At 35.8% G+C, this 24,749-nt stretch overlaps 1 protein-coding gene across 1 annotated transcript in view; it reads left to right on the top strand.

The window, feature by feature from the left end:
• The window catches only part of VPS13A (vacuolar protein sorting 13 homolog A), a 257,283-nt gene that overhangs the window by 121,058 nt on the left and 111,476 nt on the right, over nucleotides 1–24,749 (top strand). Inside the window, 8 exon segments of the mRNA XM_030919695.1 lie at nucleotides 307–386; nucleotides 2,342–2,401; nucleotides 2,604–2,757; nucleotides 3,850–3,966; nucleotides 4,046–4,149; nucleotides 13,708–13,875; nucleotides 15,924–16,228; nucleotides 23,392–23,539. Of these exon segments, the coding sequence (XP_030775555.1) occupies nucleotides 307–386; nucleotides 2,342–2,401; nucleotides 2,604–2,757; nucleotides 3,850–3,966; nucleotides 4,046–4,149; nucleotides 13,708–13,875; nucleotides 15,924–16,228; nucleotides 23,392–23,539 (1,136 nt within the window).

Genomic DNA, 24,749 nt, shown 5'->3' with positions numbered 1-24,749 from the left:
CCTAAAAACCATTCTGGTTTCTCTTTAATTGATTCCTATTTTTCTTACCTTACCTCCTATCTAGGTTTAGAAGGGTATGAGACTTCAGTGTTGTGGCACATGAGGAGGTAAGGGAATTGTGAGGAGAAATTACATTTTTAGAGTTTAAAGAACAAAGAATTTACTTGACTTGAATAAGGTAGAATCCAAGGTCCAGAACTCATACAGGAAAGCCTTCTTTTGCAATTACATAATTAATGAGATTGCTTGCATTTATTTTCAGTTACCTTTCCTATGAAAAGATAATTTTTAAAAAATTATTTTTAGATGAAAACAGGAAACCAGTTTATTTGGTTACAACCCTGGATAACACAATGGAAGACCTGTTAACGCTGGAATATGTAAAGGTAAGCAGTTTCATTTATATTTGCTTAATATGGTAAGTATGCAGCTGAAATTAATCAAGTTTTATAAGTTTGGTATTATTCAGTTTGTTTAACATTCACTCTAACATAATCTCTGTAACTCCTAATACTAAGGTTTTTTTGATTTTGTCATCTTGTATTAAATAGCTGTGATTTATAAATACTTCATATAGCCAAATAAGAAGATTATATTCTAAGTAGAAATGACCTGGAGTTTGATTATTTTTTCTCCCAACAGGAGTACTGAGAAAGAAACACACTTTTTAGTCTTGATAGAGTATATTGTTATATGTGATACAAGATGATGCTTTCCCATTATTTTCCACTGTTTGGTGAAGTTACCTGATATTCCTAGGGTCAATAACTCCATTCCTTTCTTATTGATTTATGATATTCATTTTATCATCTGTTAAGTTTTTCTGTGTACTATGGCATATTTCTAATTTTTCCATGTTTTTGCTGACTTATTTTTATATGTGTCAGACTATTTTAATAATTACTTTATAATAATAATGCAGAAAGCATTTAATCACTTTTAAAACCACTTTTGGCTGGGCGCCGTGGCTCAAGCCTGTAATCCCAGCACTTTGGGAGGCCGAGATGGGCGGATCACGAGGTCAGGAGATCGAGACCATCCTGGCTAACACGGTGAAACCCCGTCTCTACTAAAAATACAAAAAAAAAAAAAAAACTAGCCGGGCGAGGTGGCAGGCCCCTGTAGTCCCAGCTACTTGGGAGGCTGAGGCAGGAGAATGGCGTGAACCCGGCAGGCGGAGCTTGCAGTGAGCCGAGATTGCACCACTGCACTCCAGCCTGGGCGACAGAGCGAGACTCCGCCTCAAAAACAAACAAACAAAAACAAAACAAAACAAAAAAAACCACTTTTGCTATCCATTATTGACTAGATATTTTAGGATTTTTGTTGTAGTATATGCATTATATAGCTTTTATATAACAAAAATGTTCTAGACCTAAAGAAAATGGATAAAGAAAATATGGTATATACACAAAACAGAACACTATTCAGCCTTTAAAAGGGGGGGAATCCTGTCATTTGTGTCAACATAGATGAATGTGTAGGACATTATGCTAAGCAAAATAAGCCAAGCACAGAAAGACAACTCACTGATGATCTTCTTTATGTGTGGAGTCTAATAAAACTGAACTCAGAAGTAGAGAGCAGAGTGATGGTTACCAGAGGGTAGCAGGGATGGGAGGGAGGGAAGGAGAGGGAATAGAGAGTTGTCAATCAAATGGTACAAAGTTCCAGATAGACAGGAGGAATAATTTTTGAAATCTGTTATACAGCAGGGGGACTGTAGTCAATAATAATGTGTTGTTTATTTCAAAATGACCAAGAAAGTGAATTTCAAATGTCTCACCACAAAAAAAGATAGGAAAGTGAGGTGATAGATATGTTAGTTAGCTTAATTTAATCATTTAACATTGTGTACATATGTCAGAACATCACATTGTACTCCGTAAGTGTATATAATTATGATTTATCAATCAAAAATATTAATTTTTTTAAAAAGAAAAAGAAAACACAGAGTACTTGGATACTTGGTGGACAATTCTGTCACAAATTTTGTTTTTAAATACAGGAAGAATTAGGAAGAACCGTACAGAGTTGTTGATGACCGAATGATTATTCTCCACACTTGATAATATCCAACATTTCCTCTCTTGATAATAAGAATGATAGTACGTAACATTTACTGAATACTTGCTATGTGCCAAAGAGTCCCATACTTACATTTTCTTTTGTTCTGGTGAAGCAGTTGCTTATTTAGGTAATTATATGTGTGTGTATATGTATATATATATATGTATATGAACAGCTGGAAAATTATATAAATGTATATTAGGACTATAATGTAATTGTATTTGTATGTCTTCCTACTTTGTTCTAACAGATTTGTTTTCTCTTTGGATAGGCTGAAAAGAATGTACCCAACTTGAAAAGTACCTATAACAATGTTTTACAATTGATTAAGGTATGAGTAGATAATTTATTTTTTAATTATATACTGTATTTCTATTTCTTATGGAAATTATTTTCTAACTGGAATTGTAAGATCTTTAAAGATAAGAAAATATTATAAATTGTATCCTTTATGCCACAAAGCATAGTGCCTTGTAGACAGCTGGCAAGCAAATATTTATTGACCTATCACTAAAGTCAGCTTTGTTCTTTAGGTAAATTTTTCCTCTTTGGATATTCATTTACACACTGAAGCACTTCTGAATACAATAAATTATCTTCATAATATCCTTCCGCAATCAGAGGAAAAATCAGCCCCAGTGTCCTCTACAGAGACTGAAGACAAAGGAGATGTCATTAAAAAATTAGGTATGTTTTTTAAAAATTTAGCATCAACTTTTTTTTCTTTTTTAACCATGTAGGTCAATAAATCTAGACTCTGACTTTATCATTAACTTCAAATATTGGCTTCAGAATTCTGTTGCCTAGGTTAATATCTAGAAGAATTCATTATATGCTAGGATAATTTTAGAAAATAAAGGAAACTACTGCTGAAGAAAATGTTGCTTTCGTTTATCATATATAATAATTGGTTTTAGTTTAAGATTATACTGTAGGAGTATTAGATTAAAAAAATTTTTTTCTTCCACCTCGATCCCAGTAGGAGGATTAGATTTAAATTAAAATTTAATGCATTTCATAACATTATTTTAGATTAGACAAATACGACTAACAAAATTTGAGTAATGTCAGCTGGGTGCGGTGGCTTAAGCTTGTGATCCCAGTGCAGGGAGGCGAGCGCTGTGAGGGTTGAGGCTGGAGGATCGCTTGAAGCCAGGAGTTCGAAACTAGCCTCAGCAGCATAGCAAGACCCTGTCTCCAACAAAATTTTAAAAATTAGTTGGGCATGGTGGTGTATGTCTATAGACCCAGTTTACTTGGGAGACTGACACGGGAGAATCACTGGAGCCCAGGAATTCAAGGTTGCAGCGAGCTACGAGCTACGATTGCACCACTGCATTCCATCCTGGGTAACAGAGTGAGACTGTTTCGGAAAAAAACCCAAAAGACAAAAAAGAGTATCAGAGCATATTTTAAAACCAGAGTATAATACTTTCAAAGCAGTGAAAAGTTGCAATTTTGATAATGACAAGTACCACCTAGTAATTACTGGCTCTCAAAAAATTTTGAAATTTATAGCTACAGTGTTTTAGTTTCAGATGTTTAGTTTCTTCTAGAAACAATGTTTTGTCTATTTGCTTTTGTTTTCATTAGATTTGATTGTTTTTTAGAATTTTCAATTCAATAGGGAATATCATACCTTGCTTTCAACTGAATTGCAGATCAGGTTTTCTCTAATATCACTATTTGTGGTGATATTTCAGTTACTTTATAAGTATAGTAAGGTAACTACTAAACTTTTTTCCTCATGTTTTACCATATGAATTTTTTTTTTTGCAGCTTTAAAACTATCCACGAATGAAGATATCATTACTTTGCAGATTTTAGCAGAATTATCGTGTTTACAGATCTTTATTCAAGATCAGAAACGTAACATTTCTGAAATTAAGATTGAAGGTAATAAAATTTCACAAAAAGCAAATTAAAAGACATTAAATGAAAGAAAAGGCGGTTAGTAATTCTTTTGTTCCCTTAGGGCTTGATTCTGAGATGATTATGAGGCCTTCAGAAACTGAAATAAATGCAAAGCTAAGGAATATAATTGTTTTAGATTCTGATATAACAGCTGTATACAAAAAGGTAAGAATTTTTTCAATTAAGTAATAGTACATCATTAAATGGGATTGTCCTTTAGGAGTGGTCATAGGTATCATTTAGAGAGTTGTCAGAATTGAGTAATGTGGCTTATTATGTGTGTGGGTTTTGGAGTCAGGTATGATTGGGTTCTTAGCTCTACTCCTTAGTAGCTGTGTGACCATTAGCAGGTTACCTAATCATAGATTCTGTTTCTTTATTTGTCAAATGAGGATTGCAGTATCTCATAAATGAGATGAGTATAAATAATGCTCCAGAAACAGAGTTTTGGGAGAGAACCTAGTAAATACCTTTTTCACTTTTTTTGTTGTTGTTGTTCTCTTCATGTACTCTGAATCTCATAATGCATTTTAGATACATTTGAGGGTCTGAAGTCGGAGGAAGTGAGATTTTTTTAATAAAGCTTATTCTCATCAATGATCACTAGTATAGTTGTTTTAATAATGTTAAGAGAGTCCTTTGAACTGGATGATGAGTTGTTGAAGGTTAGGTAATTTGTTACTGGTTATAAAACAGTAAGGTTCCTGTTACAGAGTTGAACAGGCAACATCCTACCTGAAGCAGGTAGGATTATGTATTTAAGGAGGTTAAAGGAATATCAAATAGTAGCATCAGGAAAAGCTGAAGTACTTGTTGAGTCAGGAAGTCAGCATTTGGACTATGTCAAGAAGAAAGGAAATAGATAAGTAGATTTTGCCAGTAATACTAATGATATAGTGATGACCTGATTTTTATGTTTAAAAAATTCTTATTTCTAATATCTTCTTGTTATGGCTTGTTTCGTGGGATAGAAAAACAGTTCCAACATCAAAGAGAAATGATTCATAGCCATAAGGAGCAAGAAATTTTCCAGAAGCCATGATTTTATTTGTTTCTATTTTATTTTAAAAATCATAGTATCAGAGTATTTAAGAAATAGATTATCCATTTTATTTTCCCTATCTAGAAAGTAAAGCTCACAGAAATAAAGTATCTATGAAAAGTTATGCAGAACTGAGAGCATGATCCAACCCATTGGTTTTTGTCTCTGTAATTTCATATTTATTTTTTATTTTATATTATTTTACTTTTTTGAGACAGTCTTGCTCTGTCACCCAGGCTGGAGTGCAGTGGTGCAATCTTGGCTCACTGAAACCTCCACCTCCCGGGTTCAAGTGATTCTCGTGCCTCAGCCCCCTAAGTAGCTGAGATTACAGGTGCACACTACCACACCCAGCTAATTTTTATAGTTTTAGTAGAGACAGAGTTTAACTGTGTTTGGCCAGGCTTGTCTCAAACTCCTGGCCTCAAGTGATCTGCCTGTCCCGGCCTCCCAAAATGCTGGTATTACAGGCGTGAGCCACTGTGCCTGGCCTGTAATTTTATCTTTAATGTATCTACATGATTAAAAATTCAGTTTACAAAATGTTATGAAATAAAAAAATCTTTCTCTCTTGTCATCTTGCCCAATTTTCATTTCCGTTTCCCTGTTTCTTGACTTTGATTCCATTGTACGTGGTATTTAAACAAACTGCCTTGTTTAGTAACTTTCCACGTGTCAAAGAACCAGAGAGACATAAGGTTTTTGCCCTTACGAAATCAGACCTTACGAAACCAGTAGCACCATTGGACAAATACTCTTTTTATTTATATATGCCATAAGGTAAAAAGGATTCTAGCTGACCTGATAGTCTCATGAAAACGTATCATAGTACATTAGTTTCTGATATCTTCTTCATAAAAAATATTTTGAAAGTAAAGGTTTAAAAAAATCCAGTTTTAATGCTTAATTCTTGGTGATGGGTATACAAGTCTTTCTAATTATTCTCAACTTTTCTGGCCTTGTTATTAGGCCAATACTTGCTTCGTAAGATGAGTTGGGAAATGCTTTCCTCCTCTGTTTTCTGAAAAATTTGTATAGAATTTGCATTATTACTTCCTTAAATATTTGATGGAATTACCAGTGAGAATATTTTTCGTGTATAGTTGAGTCTAATATTCACTTTGTTTTCCATATGGTGCTCAGTATCCAAAGGAGATCCATTCACTTGTTTAATTGATGTACCACTTAAGTCTATTATAGTTGATGAATTTCCTTTAGTTTCTTCTCTGCCCTTGTGTGTGCCATTTTTTACTATCTTACTTATTCTGAACAATTTTCCATAGCCTGTATCTTGCTGATTGTGTTTTCATGCTATTTAACATGTTACTGTCTCCTGTGTTTCCTTAAATCAATAGTTAAATCTCAGGGCACAGTGAGATTCAGGGTTTGGGCATAGGGGTTGGCAAGATACTTCATAGTTAGTGGTGTGTATTTGCAAAGGAGGCATATAGTGTGTAGCTGTCTTTCTTTTCTGTTTTGCACTGTCTTGGGATATCTTTTTTTGATGTTAGAAGCTATTTGTTGTTACTTCCTGTAATTTGGTCTTGAGGTGTGTGTCTGGAGAGTGGCCTTAAGCCAAAATAGCCACTTTCTAGCTGCAGGCATGTTGGTCAGATGGAGCACTGGGGAGACAACACAACAAAACACCTTTGAGGGGTGCCCACCAGAGAGGCTGACGGGAAGTCTGGAGGCAGTGGGGACATTTCTTCATTTATTAAATGGGAGAGTTCACTAGTCTTTATGCTAGCATCACCAATCATTTTGACTTTTCGAAAGTTTGTTCTCCAGTAGATTTCTTAGGCAGAGCTCTTAGGAACAATAATCCTTGACATTTATATTTGCAGGGTAGTTTGAGTGGATTTTAAATCCTTGACTTGAATTTTCTTTTCTAGATGATCTTAAAACATGTTACTCCATGTCTTGTGGCCTCCTGTTGATGTTGACAGTTCTGATGACAGTTTGACTTTCTTTCACTTCTAAGAACTTTGCCATTTTTCCCCAGATATTCAAAGCTAATTTGAAGCTTTATGTAGGGACTTTGGACAGGTAGACATCACAGTAGATGATCAGAAACTGGTCTAGCAATTTTATGGCTTCTCAAATTGAGAGCATCTCTTGCTCTTAGGCTAGTCAGTTTCCTTTGAGAAAAATAGTGTAAGTATAAGCCTGACAGCCTAGATTCCAGGAGCCAATTGGTTGAAAGAAGTGGAGGCCGCGCCATTTATAGATTTTTGCTTAAAATACCGAGTTTTTGATATGGTGTTTTATTAACCATTTTTCTGTACCTGAAGTCTCCTAGACCACAGCCTTTCTGCTCTAAACTCTGTCTTGAGCAAATCTGTTCTGTTGAACTCAGAGAGGAACAGTCATATAGCCCTACTCATGTAACTTGCAGAGGATATTCCATTTTTTGTTATTTATCAGTATTTATATATATATATAGAATTCATGCATTTATATATGTAAATTATATATGTATAAATACTGGTAAGTAAATTAAGAGAAACTAATTTATATATATTATATAATCATAATATATATATATATAATTTTCTCTCTTTCTCTCTCCAATTACACAATCACGGCTCACTGCAGTCTCAACCTTCCCTGGCCCAGGTGATCCTTCCATCTCAGTTCCCCAAGTAGCTAGGACTACAAGTGCACGCCACCACGCCCAGCTGATTTTTGTAGAGATGCGGTTTCATCATTTTGCTCAGGCTGCCCTGAAACCTCCTGAGCTCAGGCTGTCCACCTGCCTCAATCTCCCAAAGTGCTGTGATTATAGACATGAGCCACTGTGCCTGGCCTATTTGAGATATTATAGTCAGCAAAAGATAAAAAGCCCTTCTCCACGTGGAATAAATAGTAGTTAATCGGTAATATAAAACAATATTAGAGAGTGTATGTGCTTTGAAAACCAACAAAGCAGGGTAATGTGACAGGGTAATTCACGTGGTATGTTAGGACTATCAAGAAATGCTTTTTTACAGTAGAAACATTCGATAAAAAATCTGAGCTGTGAATTTGAGCTCTGTCAAAAAAGCATTCCAGGTGGAGGAAAGAGCAACTATAAAAGCCTTGTAGCGGGAAGATGCTTGATATATTTTGGGAGGTTGTAGGGTTCTCAGTAACCTTTGGGTAGAATTATTTATTAGTTTCTGTTTTGGTTTAGTTTTTATTTTTAAAGTCAGATTTATTGAGACAATTTACAGTAAAACTTACCTTTTTTAGTTGTAATTCTTTGAGTTTTGACAAACAAATACTGTTGCGTAACTTACTTTCAGCATATACAATGGGTCTGTCACCCCTGAAATTCACTACTGCCCTTTGAGGTTAGCCCTTCTCCCCATCCCAGCACCTTTTAATCACTGCACTACTTTTTGTTCCTGTAGTTTTGTAGTTTCCAAAGTATCATATAAATGGAAACATGCAGTTATGTAGTCTTTCACATGTGTTTTTTTTTTTCTTAGCGTGTGAGATTGTAATTTTTGTCTTTTCTCTTTATGTCTTGATCAGTCTGGTTAGAGATTTATCAATTTTATTGATACTTTGAAAAAACTAGCATTTGTAACTAGCATTTGTTTCAATTGAATGTTCTCTGTTTTTAATTTTATTTCTGCTCTTTTAAAATTCCTTCCTTCTGCCTGCTTTGGATTTAATATGCTCTTCTTAAGGTGAAAGTTTAAATTAGTGATTTGAGAACGTCTTTATTTTCCATTATAAGCATTTGCTGCTATAAATATTCCTTTAAGCTCTGCTTTAGCTGCATCCTGTAAGTCTTGATATATTGTTTTTTAATTTTCATTCAATTCAAAGTATTTTCTAATTTCTTTCTTTTACTCATTGTTTATTTAGAACTATGTTATTTAACTTCTAAATATTTTGAGATTTTCAGATCTTTCTGTTACTGATTTCCAGTTTAAATTCATTATGGTCAGAGGAGAAACCGTTTCAGTTCCTTTAAATTTGTTGATATTTGTTTTATGGCCCACAACATACATGATTAATCTTGGTGAACATTTCAAGTGTATTTGCAATTAATATGTGTTTTTAGCAATTGCTGGGTTGAATGTTCCATTTGGGCAAGTAGGTTGGTGGATAGAATTATTCAGGCTACTGTTTTTCTGTTTACTGGTTGTGTTGAAGCCTCTGATTACAACCATTGATTTGACTATTTCTCCTTTCCATTCTTTCAGTTTTTGCTTTATATGTTTTGGCGATGTCTTGTTAGGTACATACAAGTATATATGAGTTTTATGCCCCCTTTGTGAATATGTAATGTGTCTCTTTATTTGTGGTAATTGTGCTTGTTCTGAAGTCTACTTTGGTAGTAATATAGCCATTCCAGTTTTCTTTGGTTAGATTTGCATGCTCTATCTTTTTCTATCCTTTAGCTTTTAATTGATGTCTTCTTGTTTAAAGTGAGCTTCTGTTTTTTTGAGGCGGAGTCTCACTGTGTTGCCCAGGGTGGTCTTGAACTCCTGTGTTTAAGCTCACCTCAGCCCTGTAACTGGGATTATATGTGCATGCCACCACATCTGGCTTAAAATGGGTTTTTTGTAGGCAGTGTATATTTAGATCTTTTTTATGTAATCTGACAACCTCTTGGCTTCTAATTTGTGTTTAGACTATTTTATAAAACTATTGATATGATTGGATTGTAATCTGATATCTCTAATTGTTCTAATTTTGCTTATCCTGTTCTTTGTATTCCTCCTTTTGGCCTGAGTTTTGATTAATTATCACTTATTTTATGGTTTCTCTAGGGTTTTATAATGTATATATCTTTAATCACAGTCTATCTTCCAATAATATTTTATTGTTGTACGTATAGTGTAAGAATCTTACAATACCATACTTCCAATTCCTGTTTCCTGTCTTTCTTGGTATCATCATAATTTGCTTTATTTTGGTACATTGAAAACTCACAACGTGTACCTACTGGATTTGGTTTAGTCAGTTTTCTTTGGAGCAATTAGTTTTCTAAAGATGTTTTATATTTTTCTTCATTGCAACTCTTTCTGTAACTACTTCATGTAGTTTCTATTGTTTGTATTTCTCTCTGAAATACTTTCTTTTCTTTTCTTTTCTTTTTTTTTTTTTGAGATAGAGTCTTGCTTTGTTGCTCAGGCTGGAGTGCAGTGGTACAATCTCAGCTCACTGCAACCTCTGCCTCCTGGGATCAAGCAATTCTCCTGCCTCAACCTCCCACGTAGCTGGGATTACAGATGTGCTCCACTGCACCTGGCTAATTTTTGCATTTTTAGTAGAGATGGGGTTTCATCATGTTGGCCAGGCTGGTCTTGAACTCTTTGACCTCAGGTGATCCACCCACCTCGGCCCCCCAAAATGCTGGGATTACAGGCATGAGCCACCGCGTCTGGCACTTTCCCATTTCTTATAATGCAGGTCTGCTGGTAACGAATTCTCTCAGCTTTTGGGGTACAGATGAGAAGGGAGGTAGGAAAAACTTTTATTTTACCCTAATTTTTCTGAGTGACATTTTTGCTGGGTTGATAGTATTTTCCCCCTTTCCAACTGTTAAAAGATGTGATTTCGTTGTTCTTTGTTACACATAGTTTTGATGAGAAGTCTATGACATTTCTTATTTTTGTTCCTTTGTACATAACTTGTCATCTTTTTTGACTGCTTTCAGGATTTATATATAGTGTGTCTAGATGAGTTTAATTGTGTTTTGATATTTGTTCTGTTTGGGCTTTTCTGAGCTACTTGGATGGCTTTCATTATTTTTCATGTTTTCTTCACATAGTTTCTCTGCCTCTGTCTCCCTCTGTCTCCCCCAGTCTCCCCCACCCCGCAGCTCCCCTGTTTTGTCCTCCTCCACTTGTTCTCTGTTCCTCTTCTTGAATTCCTAAAATTCTTACTAGATTTCTGTTTTTAGTCTCACAGCCTTTGGATGTTCTGTTCAAGTTTTTTTCCCATTGTTTTCTTAGTGCATTTTAATTCAAATAATTTATCTTGACCTATTTTCAAATCTACTGATTTTGTCCTTGGCTCTGATGAAAGTACTGACAAACCCACTGAAGGTATTTTTCACTTATGTTGCCATGTTTTTTAACCTTTAATATATCCTTTTGACTCTTCTTTTTTCCATTGTCTCTGCTATAGTAATACTCACCATCTATTCTTGCATATTTTCCTTTTCCACTAGAAGCCTTTACCATATTAATCGTAGTAATTAAAATTAAAAATTTTAGTTTTAACATTGATGTTATAGATGAGTCTGATTCTGTTGATTCCTTTGTTATTTGTTTGAATTTTTTCCCTTGCTTTTATTGGGCATCTCATAATTACTGATTGAATGTCAGACATCATATCATGTATAGCAGGGGTCCCCAGCCCCTGGGCTGTGGAATGGTACCCGTCTGTGGCCTGTTGGGAACTGGGCCGGACAGCAAGAGTTGAGTGGTGGGTGAGGGAGCATTATTGCCTAAGCTCCGCCTCCTGTCAGATCAGCGGGGGCATTAGATTCTCATAGAAGGGTGAACCCTATTGTGAACTATGCGTACGCAGGATCTGGGTTGCATGCTCCTTATGAGAATCTAACGCCTGATGCTCTGAGGTGGAAGGAACAGTTTCATCCCCAAGCCATCTCCCCACCCTCCAATCCCCGAGCCCCACTCTTGTGGAAAAATTGTCTTCCACAAAACAGCTCCCTGTTACCAAAAAGGCTGGGGGGGACCACTGATGTATAGGATAATAGAGACTGAGGTAAATATCATAGTATTTATGTCTGGAAATGGGAGTGCCTCTTTTCTGCTAAGCTATTAGCTTGGGGTTGGGGGTTGAGCTTAGCTTGGTTTGAATTTTAGATTAATATGATTTCCTTCACTACATTACTGCTTCAGTTTCCTTTAGTTGTAGCTTGTGCTTAGGGTGGGTGGAGGCTGTGTTGCTCAGATTTTGCTCTGTGCTGAGCCTTTGACCTTTCTTCTACTCTTGTACCTCAGAAAATTCGCTTTCCACATTCTTAGCTCTGTCCTAGATGTTAGAGGCTCCTGCTGCTTGTTTCTTAGTGCTTGTGAGCTTGGTGGTACGTATTTGGGGAGAAGGCAAAGTGGTTTGGATAGGCTTGTTAGTGTCCTGGTCCATTTTCAGTCCTAGCCAGGGCTGTTTCTATGAGTCTCAGAAATGGAGTATTCTTGGCCATCCTGTCCCTCCGCCTCATGGTATCTGATTGTATCTCTCGTATTTCCTATGTGGGATTGACTATCCTTCCCTTCCCTAGCAGAGGGAGACCACTAATCATCTGGCCCCAGGAGAGTTCTTGTTCTTCCTCTAGATACAGAGTTTTATTTTACTTGTCCCTAGGATACTGTATTTTCACCTGTGCCCTGAGGGCAACAAGGTTTACTAGTTTCTTATAGCTATTGTTTTGAGAAGATGATAATTTTGGTGGTGCTTTGGGCCTTTTCTGCAGTGGAGGCGTCTCACCTTTTCCAGGGTTGTACCGAGGAAAGCTTTCTCTTGTTTCCCACTTGCACCCCACCCCCATCTTTCTCAAGAGCTCCTCACGTGTGTGGCTCCCAGGGATTCTGCATCTCACATTAGTCCACACTCATCCTTTATCATTTTAGCTGAATTATTCTTACCTATATTGTATAGTATCTGACCTCTCTCTTCTCTACCACAAGTGAACTGGTGCTTATTTTCTGTCTCTCCCGGTTTGTCCTTAGATTTTTAGGGACCTTTGTTGTCCTGTGACCTCAGATTGCTAATAGTTTTAAGAAAGTTGTGGTACCATAGGTTATCTGTTTTGTTTTGTTTTGTTTTGTTTTGTTTTCCTTTTTTTAAGGTTTGGAGGGGCCCTCATTCCAGCTTTGTGCACCCTAGGCAGAAGCAGGACTGTAGACTTCTTTTCAGCCCTGTCTCTTACCTCAGCCTTCAGAGGTCACTTATACATCTGGTTCTGGAGGATTCTTTGTTCTGTAGTTGTAACTGATGTGCTTGTTGATGGCTCTTCAGCTCCCTGTTCTTGCTTGCTTCTAGCATTTAGGAGAATTGAGAAAGCTGTGAGCTTAGTGCTCTGTCCCTCTTCCAAAATTTTTTTTAACATTTTACATCTCCTGTTGTCTCCACCATTTTCAGCTGTTATTGCAGAGCTTGAGATTTTTAACCACTGTAGGTAATTTCTGGTTGGCGATTAAGATGGCCCTTTACAACCTGATAAGGAACAGAAGTATAGCGATAGGAGGAGACTCCTTCGGAGAATCCAGAAAAATCTATTCACATACCTCAAATCAAGAGTAGATTTCAGTAAGGTGTAGATGTACAGTGTTTTTCAAATTTTTGTCAGTGAATCAAGAAATACATGGTTACTCTCATTACAAAAGTATACTTGCAGAATGAAAATGCATATTCAGATATTTCCTCTTCTCTTTTCCATTTAAAAAAAAAAGAAAGAAGGAAAATAACTGGAGCCAGACCTACTCCCTTGATTTCATGACCCACAAAGGGAATAGCCACCACCAATTTGTAAAACTTTGTAGTGTAGGTTCCAGTAAAGCAGTTGTAAGCGAATTGTTGCCTCATTTGTACTTGGCTTGTGAATACTTGGGAGATTTTCTAACTATGTTTTGTTATTTTTAACTGTTTTATTTTGTACTGAAAACACTTCATTTCAAAAATCGATTGTGATAATTAAATTTTCTCTTATTAAGGCTGTTTATATCACTGGAAAAGAAGTTTTCAGCTTCAAAATGGTTTCTTACATGGATGCAACTGCTGGTTCTGCATACACGGATATGAATGTGGTTGACATTCAGGTTAATTTAGTAGTTGGTTGCATTGAAGTAGTTTTTGTCACAAAATTTCTATATTCTATATTGGTAAGTATTGAATTATTTTTTATTTTACACTAGTTGGAAATTGCTGTATGTCAAATATGGATGAAGACTAATAAGAATTCCCTGCTTGAAATTTTTTCTGATTTTTTAAATAATTTTCTGGGTATCATTTATTAAACATAATGATTGAAATGTATAGTTCCTTCTTTATATAACATCATTTTGACATGGGAATATTCCAATTAATTGAAATACATATTTTATATATTAACATTAAGTATATGTACATTATATATCATACATATTTTATATATTAATTAGAACCTTCATTTTATATGTCATTGGCCTAAGTCTTCGTTTTGCCTGACTTGCAACTATAATTTAAAAATACTGAATATATAATTGAAGTTTGTTTTGGTCTCAAGTCATCATTAAGAAAAGGTTATTTTAATTTTCTAGAGTCAAGGTCTTGCTCTGTCACCCAGGCTGGAGTGCAGTGGCATGATCGTAGCTCATTGTAACCTTGAACTCCTGGATTCAAGTGATCCTCCCGCCCCAACCTCCTGATTAGCTGAGACTACAGGCACATACCACCATGCACATACCACCAAGTTTTTTTTTTTTTTTCTTCAAGTTTTTATAGAGATGGAGTCTTGCTCTGTTGCCCCATCTGGTCTTGAACTCCTGGCCTCAAGTGATCCTCCTGCTTTGACCTCCCAAAGCACTGAGATTACAGGCAACATGTCCGGCCCAAGAAAATCACATTTTCGATTGCGTTGTCATTCTGTGAATATAGGGACTTTAAGGAGTTAGATTTAACCCCTATATGACTCCACCCTAAGGCATTTCGGTTCTTATTTCTGCTTGTTTTGGTTTTTGTTTTTCCCTTGCTGTCAGCTGATATTTTTTCCTGTGAGTGTCATACCTGTCTCCATGACATCACTATTCATTCTTTTAAAATGCTGTCTCTATGTTTTAGTGTGTGAACTAGGTAATCAAATCTAAGGTTGTAGTGGAATAAATAGGCCAAGTGTGGCAATTCTTATAAGCAAGAAAAGTATTTGTGTGTTCATTTGAATGTATTTGGGAATGTGGAGCCCGCTTTTGTTATTTCAGAATTCTAGGTTAATTCCATATAATGTTGCTGTTTTGTGATCTTTTAAATTTAGGTTATCATGCAGTTTTTCTATAGCCATAAAATCATTTTGCATACAAAAATGTAAAGATAAACAAGTATTCCTTGTTGAATTTCTTCTCTTTAAAAAAAAAAAAAAATTAATAAGAGTTGGGGTCTTGCTCTGCACCCCAGGCTGGAATACAGGGGCGTGCTCCTAGCTCACTGCAGCCTCAATCTCATGCAAATCCCACCTCAGCCTCCTAAATAGATTAAATTAGCAGGGACAAGAGGTCCCTGCTAATTTTTTATTTTTAATTTTTTTTAGAGACAGGATCTCGCTATATTGCGCAAACTGGTCTAGAACTGCTGGCCTCATGTTATCCTCCTACCTCAGCCTCTTGAGTAGCTAATTTATTTTTATAACCAAAAAAATCATGTCTCTTGAGCCCTCTTGTACTTATACTTGCAAATTACTAAAATGTTAGTTTTTTCTTTGAACGTGAAAATTAAGTATAAGAGTATACATCTAGGTAATTATATTTTATGTCATGGAAGTATTTTTTTGGAATTTGGAAATTGGAAAATTATTTTGAAACTTCTTAGACATATTTTATTTATTTATTTACCTTACAAACATAAATGAGCTCTCTGTCCACTGAGGTTGTATAGAGAAATAGGGTTGTTCCCTTTAGAGAAAGTGAGATAAGGGAAATAGATATTTGTAAGACATTCCAGCGATCCCATTTAGCTTTGTTCTGAGGACTAGATTTTTATTTTATCTGTGTCTTTGTGTTTCTCAGTTTTTGTGGCAGAAAATTAAGATTTAACATAGATAGTAAGACTTTGAATAAATAGTGTTTGGTTATATCAAGTAAGAGTTTTTTTTTAAATGGAGGTAAAACCAGAAATATCAATATATATTTAATGTCTTACTTATTAATAACCTTAAGAATATAATTCTGTTGTGTTACAGGCTTTTATAGATAATTTTCAGGCAGCTAAACAAGCCTTGGCTGAGGCAACTGTTCAGGCAGCTGGAATGGCTGCTACTGGTGTAAAAGAACTGGCACGAAGGAGTTCCAGAATGGCACTGGATATTAACATCAAAGCCCCAGTTGTGGTCATCCCGCAGTCTCCAGTTTCTGAAAATGTTTTTGTTGCTGATTTTGGGCTAATTACAATGACAAATACCTTTCATATGATAACAGAGAGCCAGAGCTCTCCCCCACCTGTTATTGATTTGATAACAATAAAGCTGAGTGAAATGCGACTATACAGGTAAGTTTTTCACAAGTATATTTGTGTGGAGTGCAATATTTTTCTAACTTTTTACGTTAAAGACTTTAATGTCTTGAGTAGTCTGTTTACAGTGAGTTTTATTTTATTAATTATACGTAATTTAGTGATTCTCTCTTCCTTAAGTATATTTTGGCAAAATCAGTTATAGTCTTTGCATTTTAAAAAACCTAGAAAGTATTTGAAAATTTCTCCTTAGGTAATTAGGAAAACTACAGAATTTATTATCTGAGGAAGTATATTTGTTCTTCTTTGTAGTTCATTATAAATTACAGGGCTATGGAAGAAATGAGGAATTTCTAACGTAATATGTTTATTCACTTTGCAAATACAGTATCACCTTATCTTCTCTATCAGTTGTGTGCTATGGCTCTGATGCTGTAATTTAAACAAACAAACAGTAGCATGCAACCTTATGTATTCATTAACCATGGGGTTGGGAAGTAGGGGGATAAACAAATGTTCAAATAGTTCCAGAGCTTTTGTACTGTGTCCTCTGTGTTTCTGTGCTGTTTCTAATCGCCCATTCTGAGTTTATGTACTATTTTCCAACTTGGATCCTTCTCTGTTTATGCTTCTCAACTGCCCTCTTCCTTCTTTCTGTCATTTTTCTTTGATATCATTCTCTTGCTTGTCTCTTCACCTTGCTTTTGTTTCATTTTTTACTTAACTCCCATTCTCTACTTCTCTTTAGCTTCCGATGAGTCTGTCTTTCCCTCCTGCACTTTCTTTGACCAATTGAATAGTTTTAAAGCAGCTTTATTGAGACATAATTGACTCAGAACAAGTTGCATATCTTTAATGTTAGACCATTTGATAAGTTTTGATATGTGTACATTTCTGACAGTTTTTATACAGTTGTGTTATTTCTTCCTTAAGTATTAGGTAGAATTTACCAGTGAAGCTATCTGATGCTAGAGTTTGCTTGTGGGAGGTTTTTAAATCATAGTTTTTATTTCTTTAATAAATTTGGGGCTGGCTATTCAAGTTATTTTTTCTCGAGCGATCCTTCCTAATTTTTTAAAAGAATTTTTGCATTTCATCTAGGTCGTAAAATTTAATGGCATAAAGTTTTTCATAATGCTCCCTTATTTATTGATACCTGTAATGGTGTCTCCTCCCTCATTCCTGATATTTATAATTTCTGCCTTTGTACTGATCAATCTGATTGGAGATTTATACATTTTTTTGATCTTAAGAAGCAGGTTTTGGTTTTATTGTTTTTTCTTTTGTTTTTGTGTTTTCTCGTTCGTTGATTTCTAATTCAATATTTATTATTTCTTTCTGCTTTAGGTTCAGTTTTGCTCTTTTTATAAGTTTTTTTAGGTGGTAGCTAAGATTATTGATTTGAAACATTTCTAATGTATGATATAGTGCTGTAAATTGGAGTACTTACATTGTGCTATAAATTTTAAGTTACTCTACAATCCTGTGTAGCTCTCTTCTGTCTGGTATTTTATTATATAACTCTAGCTACTTTGGTTTCTCTTGGATTCTCATCTCTTACCTTCTCTACTCTGGGGCTTTCCTGGCCTTCTCCTGGGTTCCCCCTTCCTGTACCATGGACTGTTAATTATTACAAAACGGTAGTAAACTGAGACAGTTGTAGGGCTCACCTCATTTTTTTCCCAAACTCTTTGGAATCACTGTCCATTTTTGATGTCTTATATCTTGAAAACTATTTTAAATAAATTTTGTCTTTTTTTTTTTTTTTCGGAGAGCAGGATTATTTGAAGCAGGAGTGTAAACCCATTCATGTTACATCATCTTAGATGGAAGGAGAAATTTCTGTCACTTGAGCATTTATTAAGCACCAAATATATCCCAGGCATTGTGCTAAGAATAAGAAATATAATAGCAATATTTATAAGGGATTAATAAATAATCCCTACCTCATTGGGTTGTTGTGGTAGGTACTGTTTAATAAATATAGGGGGCTGGTGCATAAAAATGGGATCATATTTTGAAAAGGTTCTAGAAATTAGGTCCAAAGGAGACAAAGCTAGAGGTTGGAAGGATAGTTTGGTAACTATTGCAGTAACTCACATAAGAATTATAGGTGACTTAGTCTAAGGTAGGGGAGTGAAGTAGTGGAGAGCTAACCAGAATTTATAGTAACTGATGATTGAATGGGTGTGGGAGTTAAAGGAGGGGAGAAATTAAAATTCACTTTAGGTTGCAGGCTTGGAAATCAGTGTTTGATGATGGTGTACTTCACTGAGATAAGAGAATAATGCAGAAAACCCCAGTAGAATACAGAAAGTAATTATTTCTCTAATGGGCAAAGCAGCCTGAAAGTGATTGCATGACTTCTACATGGAGAGATCTTGAAAGAAATCCAGAAGGCAGTGGAATATTTGTGCCTAGGTGAGGCATATAGGTGATGTTGTTTAGACTTCTAGGTTTAGGAGTCCTTAGTAATAATTTGTGCTAGTCACTGAAGCCATTGGAATGAACACGGTCACAAAGAAAGCTTGTAGAGTGGGACATATAAGGAAGAATGCTGAGGAATACCAGTATTTAAAGAATTGGCAGAAAAAGGAACCCTCAAAAGAGACTAAGAAGGAGCGGACAGAGAGATGAGAAACCAGGAAAATGTATTGAGGCAGCATTGAGGGTCCTGCTGATATTGTTAACCATGAATTAATACTACATCTTTTTTTTTTCCCCACGTGGTACTTGGTATTTTGTATTTGGAATCCAACAGTCAGTTGGATTGAGACAAAACTGAATTTTTACCAAGCAGGTGTGACCAAAGGTAGTGGAACAGGATTTTAATGATTGAGAATCATGTTGATGGATAGTGGAGAGGTGATATGATTTGGCCATGTCCACACCCAAATCTCATCTTGAATTGTAGCTCCCATAATTCCCTCATGTTGTGGGAGGGACCCAGTGGGAGATAATTGAATCATGGGGGTGGTTCCCCCATACTGTTCTTGTGGTAGTTAATAAGTCTCACGAGATCTGATGGGTTTATAAGGGGAAACTGTTTTTGCTTGGCTCTCATCCCCTTTTTGCCTGCCACCATGTAAGATGTGCCTCCGTGTCTCCTTTACTTTCTGCCATGCTTGTGAGGAAGGGATCCAGTTTCAGTTTTCTGCAAATGGCTAGCCAGTTTTCCCAACACCATTTATTAAATGGGAAATCCTTTCCCCATTGCTTATTTTTGTCAGTTTTGTCAAAGATCAGATGGTTGTAGATGTGTGGTGTTATTTCTGAGGCTTCTCTTCTTTTCCATTGGTCTATATATCTGTTTTGGTACCCGCACCTTGCTGTTTTGGTTACTATAGCCTTGTAGTATAGTTTGAAGTCAGGTAGTGTGATGCCTCCAGCTTTGTTCTTTTTGCTTAGGATTATCTTGGCTATATGGGTTCTTTTTTGGTTCCATATAAAATTTGAAGTAGTTTTTTCTAATTCTGTGAAGAAAGTCAGTGGTAGCTTGATGTGAATAGCACTGAATCTATAAATTACTTTGGGCAGTGTGGCCATTTACCTCAGTGAGATACCATCTCACACCAGTTAGAACGGCGATCATTAAAAAGTCAGGAAACAACAGATGCTGGAGAGAATGTGGAGAAACAGGAATGCTTTTACACTGTTGATGGGAGTGTAAATTAGTTCAACCATTGTGGAAAACAGTGTGACAATTCCTCAAGGATCTAGAACCAGAAATACCATTTGACCCAGCAATACCATTACTGGATATATACCCACAGGATTATAAATCATTCTTCTATAAAGACACATGCACACATATGTTTATTGCTACACTGTTCACAATAGCAAAGACTTGGAACCAACCCAAATGCCCATCAGTGATAGACTGGATAAAGAAAATGTTGCACATATACACCATGGAATACTATGCAGCCATGAAAAAGAATGAGTTTGTGTCCTTTGCAGGGACGTGGATGAAGCTGGAAACCATCATTCTCAGCAAACTAACACAGGAACAGGAAACCAAACACCACATGTTCTCACTCATAAGTGAGAACATGGGCACAGGGAGGGGAGCATCACACACTGGGGCATGTCAGGGGTGGGGGGCAAGGGGAAGGATAGCATTAGGACAAATAACTAATGCATGTGGGGCTTAAAATCTAGATGACGGGTTGATGGGTGCAGCAAACCACCATGGCACACATATACCTATGTAACAAACCTACACATTGTGCACATGTATCCCAGAACTTAAAGTATTAAAAAAAAAAAAAATTAGAATTGTGTTTTGTGTTATAAATAGCTTTTTTCTTAAAAATATGCTATAAATTTTCCATGTCATTATTTTGAGTGCATAAATTTTTCCAAATATTTTATTCCTCAGTTTTTAGAAAATCTGAATCTGCCTTTTATAAATTTGATTATAATATGTATACATTTTTGCTGTTATAAGTAACACTATATTGATGATTAATATCTTTATTACATCAGTACTTATGTAATTGTCTACTCATTTCTTTGGGATAATTCATTTCCTTAGGATGAGTTCCTAGAAATAGAATTACTCAGTTATAAAGTATAACCAATTTTTCCTGAAATTATTTTAAAACAATTGGTAATTGGAAATGCAGTTACTGGGCATGTTGGCTCACGCCTATAAACTCAGCAGTTTGGGAGGCTGAGGATGGCAGATTGCTTGAGCTCAGGAGTTTGAGACCAGCCTGGGCAACACTGTGAAACCCCATTTCTACAGAAAATATGAAAATTATCTGGGTGTGGTGACATGTGCCTGCACTCCCAGATACTTACGGGACTGAGGCAGGAGGATTGCTTGAGCCTAGAAGGTTGAGGCTGCAATGATGTGTGTTAATGCCTCTGCACTCCAGCCTGGATGACGAGGTGAGACTGCCTCAAAAAAACAAACAAAACCCAGAAAATGCAGTTTAGTTACAACGTATTAGAAAGCACATTTAAAAAAAAGTGAGAATTCATGTTTGTGACTAGGTTCTTTATACATTAGTCCAATTTGACTGCAATTTAGCAAATATTTATTCACTATATGGCACATGCCGATCATTTAAGTACTGACAAAAAGCAGAGAATAAGATAAACATAGTTCCTGCCCTCATGAAGCTTTCATTCTAACTGAAAATACAGAGGACATCTTAAACTATTGAAATGCAGTATGTTAAATGCAGTGATGGAAAAAGTATAAGGTTACATGTGGGAGCACGTAGGAAAGGTTTATTTAATCCATATATTGGGTAGTACTGATAAGAAAAGTTTTTCCTAAGAAAGTAATCTTTTCACATAGCAGTTTTCTTTCTCACAGTTTGTCCAAAGGACAGAAAATTACTCAAAGATATATATATATATTTTATGTATATATATATATAGAGAGAGAGAGAGAGAGAGAATAATCCAAGTATTTATTATGGTGAAGAATTGGAAACTATGAAATTTTAATAATAGAAGGGTAATTAAAATACTTATTAGTATAGCCATTTATTCTAATAAGGCCATTAAAATTATATATGCATCCTAGCCTATGATAGGATGCATATATAATTGCATATGCATATCAGAGGATAACTGAAAAAAAGAAAAGAAAACCTATGTGTGCAGCATTCCCTGTGGGTCTTTTAGATTTCTTAACCTATTACTGTTAAGTGGAGACTGCAAGCGTGCAGGCATATGTAAGTTTGTTGTCACTCTGTCATTCATTAATTAAATGGCTTGGTACCAGGCTTTTTGGGAGATCCCTGATGAACTCTCATATTGCTCTCCTGTTAATTAAATGGTTGCCAAAATTCTACAGTCATGGTGTTAATACCTTAGTCTAAGGATTTGCTACTAATTAAAATATAAGTACATTATTGAGGAGTAACACTTTGAGATTGTTACTTTGAGGTACAATGGGAGGCTTCTATGGTCACATTGTTATTTGAAGGGGTTCAATTGACCTACTACATTTTTCTTCATTCCTGAGTATCGGTCTTACCTTTATAAGTGCTTGGAAAGGTAAATATAGTTCAACTTAGTATGAAATTGTATGTATTCAGCTATTTTAACTCATAGAAATAGAAATTTCATATGGTACTACTTATTTTTTATAAAGTAAGGAAATATGTGATATTTTGTTACTTATCTAAATCAGTGAATTAAAATGTTTTTATAATGATGTCTTATATAATGTTTGTTTACAAATTACATGGAGTTTTTTTGTTTTGTTTTGTTTTTTGTTTTTTTTTTTTTTTGAGACAGAGTTTCACTCTTGTTGCCCGGGCTGGAGAGCAATGGTGTAATCTCGTTTCAGTGCAGCCTCCGCCTCCTGGGTTCAAGCGATTCTCCTGCCTCAACCTCCCAAGTAGCTGGGATTACAGATGCATGCCACCACACCTGGCTAATTTTTGTATTTTTAGTAGAGATGGGATTTCACCATGTTGACCAGGCTGGTCTCGAACTCCTGATCTTAGGTGATCCACCTGCTTCGGCCTCCCAAAGTGCTGGGATTATAAGCATGAGCTACCGCACCTGGCCTATATAGAGATAATTCTTATTTTAATGGTTTGCTATACAACTTTTATACTTTTGCAGTTTTTACCATATTACAAAATTATCTTTAAAAATACATATTTCTCCCCCCCCCCCCCCCCCCGCCTTTTGTTTTTTGGAGACAGAGTCTCACTCTGTTGACCAGGCGGGAGTGCAGTGGTGTAATCTCGGCTCACTGCAACCTCCACCTCCCAGGTTCAAGGAATTCTCCCACCTCAGCCTCCTGAGAAGCTGTGACTACAGGCACGTGCCACCACGCCTGGCTAATTTTTGTATTGTTAGTAGAGATGGGGTTTTCACCATGTTGGCCAGGCTGGTCTCAAACTCCTGACCTCAAGTGATCTGCCCACCTCAGCCTCCCAGAGTTCTGGGATTACAGGTGTGAGCTACTGTGCCTGGCTCTATTTCTGTATAATATGGAACACTCAGCTTAGTGTAAGTCACCTAGGTTTTTAGTGGGCTAGAACATCACTCAACTCATTTTGACAGATTAAAAAAAAAAAGCCTAATAGATTTTTTTCCCTTTATACCCAACAAATTATTGATTTCTGCTATTTGCATATAAACGGATACATTTAAGTTAATCTTTTTTTTAACTACCCAAATGTATATGAATCAATTTAAAAGAACGTTATCTTTACTTACAGATCTCAGTTTATTAATGATGCATACCAGGAAGTACTGGATCTACTACTGCCATTAAATCTGGAGGTGGTGGTTGAACGAAATTTATGCTGGGAGTGGTACCAGGAAGTTCCTTGTTTTAACGTAAATGCTCAGCTGAAACCAATGGAGGTAACTTTTTTTGGGATACTTAATCAATTTTTGTTTTGCTTGTTGAAAAACATTGCTTGGGGACGTAAGGCATCATCATATAAGTGGAATTTGTATATATATATAATCACCTTGATTAGAATTGAAGTAGTGATTATATTAAACTAGAATTCATTTAAAAATAGTCTCCATTTATTCTTTTAACAAATATTACTGGAGATAAAATGGCAAGGAAGCGATGACATTATCTCTGACTTCATGAACTTGCCAGTTTAATGCAGGAGTTGGTGGTGATGGTGATCTGGAAGGTATAGTAGTAGTTAGATAGTAAAAAAGTAATCAGATACATAATTAAAATAGTTATAAATTGTGGTAAATTTAATGAAGGACACAAATAGTAGGCATGGTGCTGTAGTCAATTAGATATATTAATAGAGAATTTATTGGAAAGATCTAGGTTAGAAATACTAATTTTGGAGTCATCAGCATATAGATGGCATTTAAAGCCATGGAAATATATGAAATAATCTATACAAAGGAAGAGAAAGTATTAGAATAATTCATAAATTGAAAATGAAAATGGCAGATGTGTCACCAACCTTAGTTTTACCTTCTTATTGGTTGACATTGCTTCAGAGATCTCTCATGGAACTGTCGACAGGTTCATAGTTTTTTCCCTTGACTGGATGAAGGTCAGAAGTGTGTCACATGCTTTGCCGAAGTGATAGCAACGTATACTCTGGGAGATTTCTTTAAGAAACCTACTTAACAAGTCCTTCTCCCCCCCCCCCCCCCAGTTTCCCTATTTCTTTCTGTAAAAATTTTATTTATTAAGAGAAAACTCATTTTAGAGATTTCAGACTTTTAAGTCAAATGTATATTCAGAGCCTAAAACATGATGGCATTATGAAAATCTTAGTGTGTAAGATAATAATGGCTGCTTTAACTTATAGGGTAGGAGATGGAAGTTATCTTCTTAAGATAAGTATTTGAAGTCTATTTATATTGGTGAGATAACAGATAGAAATTTGTAAAACATAAATAGTATGTTCCACCCAGCATGCTGGGGCAATTGCCGCCCCACTGGGCCCAGTTATTAGGCATATTTGTGTGAGGCAGCAAAGACACTGCTTTCCCGTGCTCTTCCCAGGTGGAATCCATACAGAATGTCCAGGTGATGCTGCAGACAATCTGCAAGTGCCCAGCTGCCTTTTGAGGCCAACCCTCTAGG

The sequence above is a fragment of the Rhinopithecus roxellana genome, chromosome 16, assembly GCF_007565055.1.
Source record: "Rhinopithecus roxellana isolate Shanxi Qingling chromosome 16, ASM756505v1, whole genome shotgun sequence".
Taxonomy (NCBI): domain Eukaryota; kingdom Metazoa; phylum Chordata; class Mammalia; order Primates; family Cercopithecidae; genus Rhinopithecus; species Rhinopithecus roxellana.
Note: the sequence above shows the minus strand (reverse complement) of the source record. Positions and strands in the feature narration are given on the sequence as shown.